This window comes from Myotis lucifugus, unplaced genomic scaffold, assembly GCF_000147115.1.
Source record: "Myotis lucifugus unplaced genomic scaffold, Myoluc2.0 scaffold_139, whole genome shotgun sequence".
Lineage (NCBI taxonomy): Eukaryota > Metazoa > Chordata > Mammalia > Chiroptera > Vespertilionidae > Myotis > Myotis lucifugus.
The window spans coordinates 2,892,363-2,904,962 of record NW_005871187.1 but is presented as its reverse complement, the minus strand read 5'-3'; the positions used below and the strand labels follow the sequence as shown (position 1 = coordinate 2,904,962).

Below are 12,600 nucleotides of genomic sequence, written 5' to 3'. Positions count from 1 at the left end.
CACACAAACAAGAGAACCAGAAAAGATAATAAGAGGTTACAATAACAAACACTGTAAATATATTTTCTCTTTTTTCTTCCAGCTTCTTTAGAAGACATTGAGTTATATAAAATAGTAATTATAACAATATATTTTGGGGTTTGTAACATATACAGATGTAATATTTTAACAGTAATACCACAAAGAGAGGGGTAGGGAATAGAGTAATATAGAGTTATGCTTTAATATCTCACTGGAATTAAGTTAGTAGAAGAAGATTATGGTAAATTTAGATGTATATGGTATGCTCTAAAGAAATAACTAAAAAAAGTGAAAAAATTATGAAAGGAATTAAAATGGTACATTAAAATTTTTTTCATTAATGCAAAAGAAAAATCTAAGGGTCAATAGAGGAACCAAAAAGACATGAGGCATGTAGAAAACAAAAAGTAAAATGGCAAATGTAAGTTCAATCATATTAATAATATTAAAGTACATTAATAATATTAAGTGTGAATGGATCAAACAATCTAATCAAATGGCAGAGATTATCACACTAGATTAAAAATGCAAGATCAAACTATGTGCTATCTACAGGAGATACACTTTAGATTTAAAGATACAAATGGCTTGAAAGTAAAAGGATAGAATATATCATATATACATATATGTATGTGTATATATATATGTGTGTATATATGTGTGTGTGTGTGTATATATATGTGTGTATATATATATATATATATATATATATATACGCAATAAGAAAGCTGAAGAGTGACTATGTTAATATCAGGGGGAAAAAACTTTAAAATAAAAGATGTCTTAGGGATAGAGAGGGACATTTGATAGTGACCAAAGGGTTACTCTACCAAGAAGATATAAGAATTATGAGCCTGATAACAGAACCCCAAAGCTGATTAAAATAAAGGGAGAAAACAACAATTGAATAATAATAATTGAAGATTTTAATACCTCACATTCAATAATAGATAGAACAACTAAACATCAATATCAATAAGGAAAAGACTTGGACAGCACTATAAACCAATTAGACTAACATATATCTATAGAATAACACTTCACTCAACAACAGCAGAATACATATTCTTCTCAAGTGCATGTGGAACATTGTCCAGGATAGATGATGTGTTAGGCCAGAGTACAAGTCTCAATAAGTTTCAAACAATTGAAATCATACAAAATATGTTCTCTAATAACGAAGAAATAAAGTTAGAAATCAATACCAGAAAGAAAACTGGAAATTTTACAAAAATGTGAAAATTAAATAACAATACTCTTAAAACAACCAATGGGTCAAAGAAGAAATCACAAGGGAAATCAGAAAATACTTACAAATGAGTGAACATGGAAATACAACATACAAAAATTTATAGATGCAGGGAAGGCAGTGCTCAAAGTGAAATTCATAGATATAAAATGCCTATATTAAAAAAGAAAAAGAATCTCAAATTAGTAACCTAACCTTCCATGTTGAGACACCAAAAGAGAAAAGGGCAAATTAAACCTAAAGCAAGCAGAAAGAAGGAAACAATAAAAATTGCAGTGGAAATAGCTAAAATAGATAATAAAAAAGTAATTTGAGAAAATTAACAAAACAAAAATGTTGGCTGTTTAAGAAGACCAAGAAAATTGACAAACTTCTAGGTAAATTAACCTTTGAAACAGAGAAAACTGCACTTACTAAAATCAGAAACGAAAGGGGGACATTCCAACCAATCCTATAAAGGAATACTATAAACAATTGCATGCCAACGAATTAGATAACATAAAATGGACAAATTCCCAGAAAGGTACAAAATGATGAAATTGAGTCAAGAAGAAATAGACATTCTGAATAGACCTATAACAAGTGAAGAGATTGAACTCATAATAAAAAATAAAAAAAACTACCCACAAAGAAAAGTCCAGGCCCAGATGGCTTCACTGGTGAATTCTGCCAAAACATTTAAAGAAAAACTAATACCAATTTTTCACAAACTCCTCCAAAATACAGAAGAGGATGGAACACTTCCCAACTCATTGCATAAGGCCAGCATTACCCTGATACCAAAGCCAGACAAAGACATCACAAGAAAATAAAACTTCAGACCAAAATCTATCATGAATATGGATGCAAAAATTCTCTAAAAATACTATCAAACCAAATCCAGCAACATATAGAAAGAGTTACATACCATGTGCAAGTAGGATTTTCCCTAGGAATGCCAGATAGGTTTAACATCTGAAAGTTAATATACCATAGAATTTAAAAAGCATAAGTATCTCAATAGATGCAGAAAAAGCATTTGACAAAGTCTCACACTGTTGTGTGATTTAAAAAACAACACCACTCAGCAAACTAGTAATAGGAAATGTTTTCAACCTGATAAAAAGAACTGATGCAAAGTTCTAGCTGATATCATACTCAGTAGTGAAAAACTGGATACTTTCCCCCTAAAGTCAAGAAAAAGACAAAGTTTTCCACTCTCGCCACTTTCATTCAACATTGTACAGGAGATTGCAGCTAGGACAATTAAGCAACAATTAATGAACTAAAAGACATCCAAATTGTAAAGAAAGTAAAACCATATTTATTTGCATGTCACATAAATTTTATATAGAAAAACCTAAGAAATTCTTTTTTAAAAAAACCTATTAGAACTAATAATTGAATTCAGCAAATTTGCAGAGAATGATTTCAATATGCAAAAATCAATTCTATTTCTAGCCACCTCAATGAAGAATATAAAAATAAAATTGGCCGAACCGGTTTGGCTCAGTGGATAGAGCGTCGGCCTGCGGACTGAAGGGTCCCAGGTTCGATTCCAGTCAAGGGCATGTACCTTGGTTGCGGGCACATCCCCAGTGGGGGGCGTGCAGGAGGCAGCTGATCGATCTCTCTCATCGATGTTTCTGGCTCTCTATCCATCTCCCTTCTTCTCTGTAAAAAATCAATAAAATATTAAAAAATAAATAAATAAATAAATTGAAGAAACAATTTCACTTACAATTACATCAAAAAGAAAAGCACTTATATATATTTAGCAAAAGAAGTTGAAAACTTATAATCTGAAAATTACAAAACATGGTTTAAAGAAAATAAACAAGGTCTTAATGGAAAAATATATCACGTTCATGGATTAGAAACCTTAATATTTTTAAGATGGTGATACTCCTCAAATTGTTTTACAGACTCAACACAATCCCTATCAAAATACCACCTGACCTCTTTGTAAAAACTGTCAAGCTGACCTTAAAATTCATGGGGAAACTCATAGGACCCAGAAGAGCCAAAATATCTTGAAAAAGAACAAAGTTGAAGGACTCAGATCAGACTTCCCAATTTCAAAACTTATTACAAAGCAATAGGTGATACTAACATAAGGCTAGACTTATAGTAGATCAATGGAATAAAATTGACAGTCCAAAAATAAACTCATATCTATGGTCAGTTGATTTTATTTTAATTTATATATACATTAATATATTTTTAACTTATTTTAGAAAGAGGGAGAGGGAAAGAGATAAAAACTTCAATGAGGAGAATCATCAATCAGCTGCCTCCTGCATGCCCCCTACTGGGGATCAAGCCTGCAACCTGGGATGTGCCCTGACTGGGAATCAAACCATGACTTCTTGGTTCTTGGGTCCATGCTCAACCACTGAGCAACACTGGCCGGGCAATGGTCAGTTGATTTTTGACTAGGATGCTATGGCCATTCAATGGGGGAAAGAATGTGCTGGTGGGACCCAGGAATAAAAATGTCTACAGGAGAGTGGACATACAGTTCTTAAACTCTGAGAACTCAGGCTGGAGAGATAAGCTTGGATTCATCATACAATCAGGTAGTAACTGAGACCATCAATATTTTTCCACGTTGTTACAAATTCTTTGTTCCAAGTCCTGGTTCCTGAACTCTTATCTGGGATGGGACATGGCAGCTTCTCACTCTTCTCCCTTCTCTTCTTTCGGACCACTCTCCCCTCTACCCCCACTGCTGTAGATTACAAAGGCCCCTTCTCCATGACAGCCATATGATTCTTGGCTAGAAGTGGATTATTAACTGCAAAGGAGATTCCAGTTTTCCATTTCACTAGGAAAAAATCTCCTTGAAGAAACTTCATGAAAATATATATCTTAGATACTTTATGAAAAAAATCCCTTTTTTGCAATCCTTCCTCATATTTTTTTTAAAGCATCCATTAGCAGACACAGCTCCTCATTTGGTTCTTTAAAGGGGGCAGGATGGAGGCAGTGTTGCCATTGACATGTTACAAACATCATCACAATCAAAATTCTAACAAATCTGAGTTCTCCCATCCAAGTACTAACCAGGCCCGACCCTGCTTAGCTTCCGAGATCAGACGAGATCGGGCGCATTCAGGGTGGTATGGCCGTAGACACAAATCTGAGTTCTGAGCATAAAATTAAACATACGCACTTTACCAAAATAGTCCCTAAGTCCTTGTGTTACGAAGGTGGAGAGCAGGATAATATATCTCAAAATACCACATGAAACATCTGTGGCACCATGACATTGCTAGTGAAGTTTAAATCTCAGAAATGATTTATTTAACATCTATACACATGAATCAATATTAAATGATGAAATAATTCTAGGTCACTTCATTTTACTTGGTATTTAGGTAATTTAGTTGGTATTTCTTGTTTCACAGACAAGACATATGATGAGAAAACATATGCAATTGATTTCAGCAGGTAGTTAGTATACAGTAAATTCACAATACAAATTCAGTTCTTTTTTAACATTTAAATTCATCTAATATTTATTGATTATTTATTATGTTGGGAATTTAACACAGAATCCTAACACATAAGCAAGGCTGAGTATTTTCTCTTATGTTCCCTTCTGCTTTCTAAACAATCTTGAGACACAGGTACTTCGATCTCCATTTAACAGGTAAAAACATCGAATCAGAGAGAGTAAGTGATTCGCTCAAGGTCACACAGCTAAATACAGTCTATCTGAGGCATTGTTTCGTGTCTTCTGAATCCAAATGCAGAGGTCTTCCCCATTCACCACATATAGTCATTCTTCATTCATTTAACCATTTATTTATTTACTGTCGATTAAAATACCCATACCCATGATTCTTACTTCATTATATAATTTCCTTTTACCTTCAGTAAAATCTTCAACATACCAGTAGATCTTCTTAATCTTTTTTTTCTTTATTGATTAAGGTATTACATATGTGTCCTTGTCGCCCCATTGCCCTCCCACCCACCCACCCCCCACACTCATGCCCTCACCCCCCATTGTCTGTGTCCATTGGTTAGGCTTATATGCATGCATACAAGTCCTTTGGCTGATCTCTCCCCCTTACCCCCACCCAGATCTTCTTAATCTTAATCCATTTCTTGCTAAATTCTCTGGACTACCTCCAACATTCTCCAGCCCTCCTTTCCCCACCTCTCTGCAGCCTTGCCTGCCATTGCAAACTATTATCCTGATAAAGTGTGTTTAAAGATTAGGTAAAGATTAAACTCACTGATGATTTAGAATCCCAGGTTGAATCACAAGTTCACTTAACCTCATACTAGCCAGAGTTAATGGTTCCTGGTGCCAAAATAAACCACATCTTATGGCTTGTGTGTCTACATATTTTGTGGTAGTGGTAACATCTAAAATCTTATGTATATATAAGGTGTCCCAAAAATGTATACACACACTTTGAATAATTATAAAGGCAGTGTTTATTAAAATAAATTTCATTTTCAAAGGTATCAGCTATTAAAGTGTGTATGCACTTTTTGGGGGGACACACTGTATAGTGTGTGTGTGTGTGTGTGTGTGTGTGTGCGTGTGTGTGAACTGGCTCTCATCCTCAGGACCACTATGATCCAGATGAGGAAGCCAGAGCTCACAGCTCTGAGCACTTTCCCCTGATCACAGAGCCTGCAACAGAGTCATCTGACTATACATGTTGTGTCCTTTGCTCTGTAACAGAAAACCTCAAACGTTTGTCCACAAGTCAAGGGCTAGCTCATCACAACATTTTTATAAGCCCATAACAAAATAAGAACAACATCACAATATTATACATGTTGGGGAGTGGGGCCCGTGTCAGGATAAAGACACAGTATTGGCAAGAACCATCTTTTATTCTGAGAGTATGTCCTTTCTGACTTTTTGGTGTTAAAGTTTCTTTTCTTTGTGAAATGGTAATGAAAATAGGTGGTGATTTTTTTGATGGTTGGATGGTAATGTTCTCACTTGGTAAAATGAAAAGTAGGTGACCCTGTATTAGTTACATAGGCCCTGTCTACATATGTCTACATAAAAGATTCAAATGAAATATTAATATGTTATCAGATAATCTCAAAATGGTGATTTTTGTGTCAGGCTGGTAATTTGAAATGGAGTTTGTTGGGAGCAATACTCTTTGGAAAGCAGTTATAGGACAGGAGGCAAGAGGGCAGAAAGGAATATATCAGTGGTAGAAGAGCTGGAGGAAATAAATAGTAATTTCACAATTTTGCCAAGGACTTTGCCTAGGTTTCTATAAATATGATTGAGAACTAAAATTTGCAACTGGACATTGCTTTGCTAACTTTTCTTCTGAAATTTTATTGACATATAATATTATTACCTTTGTTATCCTCTGAATATACAGGGTGTCCCCAAAAAATGTATACACACTTTAATAGCTGATAACTTTGAAAATGAAATGTATTTTAATAAACACTGCCTTTATAATTATTCAAAGTGTGTGTATACATTTTGGGGACACTCTATGCATACATATGATTTTAGATGTTACCACCACCCACCTCAGTGAACTAAGCAGACAGATAAAAATAGAAATTTTTCTTTTTCAGGTTTTCTATTGAATTAATAGTCATCTTTTTTCTTGAAAATATATTTCTGTATTATTTAAGCTTTATCTCTATTCTCAAGACAGATCTTTGCTCTGTCCTTTCTTACTTCCCATACTTCTCCATCCAATTTTAATATCATACAAGCAGATCCCAACTTGTATTAGGTTTCCCTGTAAATATTCTTTAGTCAGTCACTTGTTCGGAACTGAGACAGAATTTACCGTAAAGCAATATAAATGGGGATTAAGTTCTCAAAATCACTCATAAATGTCTGTCAAACATACACAAATGTAAGGAGCTGTAATTATAACAGTTCAGCTTCAAATCCTGTATCAGAACAGACAAAAGAGGATAAAGATATGAAGGTCATTCCACCATTTTTCCTGAGCATAGGTCAACATTGGGCAAAGAATTCAAAATAGGTTACGTGATCTGTTACCCTCCCACTGTGATCCCCTCTGTATCTACAGACATACCAAATGCCTGGTAGCAGCTTTGCATTCTTTTGCATTCCATCCCCCAAATATTTCCAGCTTTAAAATGATGTTGCTTATTCCTACCCATCAGAGCTTCCACTTCCTCAGTAGGACTGTCTCAGGGAAGTGGGAGAAGGAAAACAACCTGGTGAACAAAGATTACCATGTGAACAACCTGTGCTCCGTTTTGAATGAAGAACTCCAGATTTCAGATTCTGGAACAAAGTGAGCAAAAGAAATCTAGGCCCTCCATTTTTTCCCTAACTTCACACCTGATACTTTGCAGTCATTCCTTCCCTCTCATTGAGCTGGCATGTCCGAAGATGATGAAATACAGTAAATGGTTCCTATTTTCATTTGTGCTGCAGTGCAGGTTCTCATGGCTCTCCTGGAAAGGGAGTTTGGGAAAGTTAGCTGTCACTCCCATCCTCAGAGCCCCATATCCACAGGGCTAGTTTCAGCTTGACTCTTTCCCCAATGTTTAACTTCTACTCAGTATCCTAAGAGATCTGTCACTGGCCTGTGTATTCTTAGCCACAGGAGAAGGACATTTCAGGAGAAAGTGGGTATTATCTGTTGCCACAGGCAACTGCCCAGTGGTTCAGACACCAGGAAAAATTGTCTAACCTTTTGGTGGGAAAGGACTTGGGTGGCCACCCTGGGAATGTCATCACTGGGAGTTCTGTACTGATGAAGAAGGGACTTCCGTGCACTTTAATGAAGTCTTCCTGATGAGATGAGAGTCTGCTCTGCCTACAAACTGAACTCATACAATGATTCATACGGTGATTCATGCAAGTCACAGTCTTTTTTACACGCTGAGTAATTTTGATCACAAAGAGATGCATTGACCGATCTTGAGAGTTATCGCTGAATGGTGGTTGCTGATCCAGAAAAAGTTACCTAAGCTATTAGGTCAGTCATATAATCTTCCCAGAAAACAAAAGCAATGTAATTCAATTGAATTGATTTAAAAAGCGGAGCTCAGTTATTCCCGGTTTTCTTGTTTCTTATCTTTACCTACTGATCTTTCACACATTTATTCATTCATTGTGCATTATTTGTTCAGTCCCACCTCTGTGGGTGAATAACAAGAAGCCCATGAATAAGAGCCTCTATGAAGGACTTTCACCTGTTTGGTGAGCCAAGAAATTCATACATGGGGTGGGGATGGAGGGGAGAAAGAGAGAGAGAGAGAGAGAGAGAGAGAGAGAGAGAGAGAGAGAGAAAGAGAATAATTAAATATATGTAGAGTTCCTTTCAAAAGGCAACATTTTTTAAATTATGAGAACATTTTGCTATAATATATACTAGTAGAATAACTACTTCTAAGCAATAGATGTGACAATTTTTTAAAGAAACTCTGCAGTGGTTCTCAACCTTCTGGCCCTTTAAATACAGTTCCTCATGTTATGACCCAACCATAAAATTATTTTCGTAGCTACTTCATAACTGTAATGTTGCTACTGTTATGAATTGTAATGTAAATATCTGATATGCGGGATGGTCTTAGGCGACCCCTGTGAAAGGATCGTTTGACTGCCAAAGGGGTCTCGACCCATAGGTTGAGAACTGCTGCTTTAGAGAAAGCTAGTGGTCCCAGAATCTCAAGAACCTGGTGGGAGCAGGAGAGAGAGAGAGAGAGAGAGAGAGAGAGAGAGTTAAAGTAAATCATAAGACAGCCCTGGCTAAATATGCCTGACTAGTACAATGTCACTACAATCAATAAAAACCTCTTTTATGAAATAATACTTCCTCCAGCTATGATGAACGAAAAAGGAAAATGGAAAAAGACTATCCAAAGAATACTGAAGAGGAATTTTCAGGAGTAAATGGACAAATAGATGCTGCTGTGGAATTAAATGGTGAGTATTTTCACCAAAAAACTTTCTTTGTGGAATTGTAACAAGAAATCTGGGTTTTAACGTAACAGAAAAAATGGGTTTCCAAATGGGAGTCCTTCATTCTTATCTTTGGTCCCGAGCCCTTTATAAATTTAGCTAACCAGATTAACCCCTAGGAAGAATAACTATAAAAGGGCTGTCGTTGTGGTTCTCTCTTTGAGAAAGGAAAGTTTTAAAAGTATAGCTTCAGTCCATTAGTCAGCTACATTATAAAGTTTACCTGGTCAAAATCATCATGTTTATCTTTTTTTTTTTAAATATATTTTATTGATTTTTTACAGAGAGGAAGGGAGAGATATAGAGAGTTAGAAACATCGATGAGAGAGAAACATCGATCAGCTGCCTCCTGCACATCTCCTACTGGGGATGTGCCCGCAACCAAGGTACATGCCCTTGACCAGAATCGAACCTGGGACCTTTCAGTCTGCAGGCTGACGCTCTACCCACTGAGCCAAACTGGTTTCAGCCATCATGTTTATCTTTAAAATGCACATACTCTCAACTTTCCCAGTGTCTTTCCCCACTCCATCACTCAACTCCTGAAATTCAACACATAGTTTGGGAAGGTGACTTGAATTGAACTGGGTTGAATACGTTTAATTGAATCTTTTGAACCAGTCAACACATTCTTTTTAAGAATATAGCACAGAGCTGGGCACTTCAGAAATGTAAAGACAGTCCCAGATATGGTCTCTGCTCTCGCAGAATGGTTAATATCTTTGGGAAACCCCTCCATACAACACAGATTAAATTGCTAGAAAACAGGACTATCTATAATTTGGTGTTGAATCATGTGGTAGTCTTCACAATAATAGCGAGAGATGACCTGAGAAAGAACAGATCATAGTTGGAGATTTCATGGTGGGACCTCAGCTAGAGGTTTGACTAGGGAACGAAAGGGGAGGAGACTTCCTGGAGGGGAGCAGCCTGAGCAGAAGCACCAAGCATCATTGAACTTGACACATCAGATGACCCCAAGGATGATGCTGGACCTGGCTGGAAGAGAGAAGACGAGAGATGATTGAGAAGTTAGAGGTGTCCGGTTCTAGGGCTCAGTGAGAACTGTGCAGAGGACTTGCTAACTGCCACCTGACACATTCCCAATTCCCCTTTGGTGCCACCTCAAGAAAATGACAGTTACACATCCTCCCATTTACACATTTGCAAGTCATTTTCAGTAACCACAATTTCAACTTTGTCTCTTTTAGGCTACATTTACTTCTTTTCAGGACCAAAAGCATACAAGTATGACACAGAAAAGGAAGATGTGGTTAGTGTGCTGAAATCTAGTTCCTGGATTGGTTGCTAAAGAGAAAGGTCTGGTCTTTCCTAAGGAATGAGGAAGACTGCAAGCAGCTGGTAACTGGATTTAAGGACTAAAGCAGAAATTAGGGTAGGGATTCTTCCCATGGCCTTCAGTTCTAAGGGCAACTTAGAGTTCATTGAAAAGAATTATGCTTCTACATTTTTTTCATAGTTGTGGATTCATAATTTTAATCCAAATGAGAAATTCCTATTGGTCAACTTCACACAAAATCAGAATCAACACAGTGTACTTTTCAGTTAGACACTCATTATTTCTTTTCTTACCTAATATCCTGAAGTAAATTGATAACTTTGGATTTTATTTCCAAGAAGAGCCTACTTGTGGATTCCCTGACATATCTTATAGTTTTTTTGTAGGAAATGTCCATTGCCATACAAATTATAATTACTCTTTACAAGTTGTGGCCTTTGTGGCCTTAACATTTGCTATGATGAATATGAATTTATCCTTCTGTACTTTAAACATATCACAAACAAAAGACTGCATAAGTTTTGTTTCTCATTTCTGTTTGTTTATGTGTACTCATTGGTCTTTGAAGTAGGTTATGGCAGGAAAACCTATTCAAGTGAATTTTCATACGAGTCAAGAGGTAGGCATTTTACAACAGGAAAACTTTTAACAAAAGCCAATTAAAATGTTTTATAAGAACAATTTTTTCATTTCTCTTTTCAGTTAATATTTACTAGCTTCTATCACATTTTACTTGGCAACAAATTCCATGTACCTGTAAAAAAAAAAAACAAAAAAAACAAACAAACAAAAAAAAAAAACCTCAAACCTTGAGATAGTATGTGAGTATACAGAGCCAGAATAAATAACAGTAATTCACTCTATTTCTTGCTTCCTGACAATAAAATGCCCTCAATGAGTGAGTCTCTTCTGAACACTTTTTCATTTAAGGGAGTTCATCTTTTGTTTCTGTTTTTGTTACTTCAAGCTAAACTCTTTTTTTTCTACCTAGTCATTAATACAGATAAAACATAGCTGCCTGTCATTCTTATGATTTTTTTTTTTACTTCTAGAATGTAAGGATTCTAAAACAAGTTAGTGGTTCTGAAATTAGATGACAAAATACATTTAACATGCTTCCTAGACTGCCTGGAATATCTGAAGTGTTCAACAGATGTTAGCTATTATGTTACCATCATTTATTAAATTTGTTTCATACGCTACACAGACAATAGTGTGGTAGGCTGAGGGACAGGGTTGAGGGGGTCAATGGGAGAGGAAAAGCGGGTATCTGTAATACTTTCAACAATAAAGATAAATTTTTAAAAAATAAATAAATAAAAACAAAAGCTCTGGGGCAGTTACTCAAGGTTACGCTAAGCTTTCCACTGGTTTCCTTAATTGAAAGTGGCTATTCACAGCTCACATGTTGAATTTTTGACGATGAAGAAAAGTCTACTGTGCTTGTTTTCTAGTGTCAACTGCCTTTATAGAGTTAGAAGAGTCACTTTTGCAAAAACCATCAGCTGAGGAGAACTTCTTAATATTAATAAACAAGGAGGAAAACCAGCCTGGCAGTTCCTCAAAAGGCTAGCCTGGAGTTAATATATATGTATATATATGACTCAGCAATTCCACTCCTCTGTACATACCTATGAGAAACAAAAACATATGTCCATACAAAATGTGTACACAAATGTTCATAGCAGCATTATCCATAATAACTAAAAAGTGGAAACATGTCCATCAAATAATGAATGTTGTTAATGTGGTAAACTCATTCAATTGAATATTATTCAGCAATAAAAAAGGATGAATACGTACATCAACATGGAGGAATCCTGAAAACATTACACTAAGTGAAAGAAGCCAGACACAAGAGGCCACACAGTGTATGATTCTATTCATATGAAATGTTCAGAAGAGAAACATCCATAGAGACCGAAAGCTGACTAGTGCTTGTCAGGAGTTGGGGGAGAGGGAGTGGGAGGTGACTACCAATGGCTATGGGATCTCTTTGTGAAGTGGTGAAAATGTTCTAGAAGTGATGGTGATGGTTGCACAGCTCTGTACACTTTAAATGGATGAATTGTATGGTATATGAATTATATCTCAATA

At 36.0% G+C, this 12,600-nt stretch overlaps 1 protein-coding gene across 1 annotated transcript in view; it reads left to right on the top strand.

Annotated features, from left to right (window-relative positions):
• MMP20 (matrix metallopeptidase 20) overlaps positions 1 to 11,005 on the top strand; it is a 38,013-nt gene extending 27,008 nt beyond the window's left edge. The window contains exons 9-10 of the mRNA XM_006094667.3: positions 9,064 to 9,167; positions 10,415 to 11,005. Coding sequence (XP_006094729.1) covers positions 9,064 to 9,167; positions 10,415 to 10,515 — 205 coding nt within the window. The 3' untranslated portion in view covers positions 10,516 to 11,005. The remainder of the gene's footprint in view (positions 1 to 9,063; positions 9,168 to 10,414) is intronic.
• The last annotated feature ends 1,595 nt before the right edge of the window (positions 11,006 to 12,600 follow it).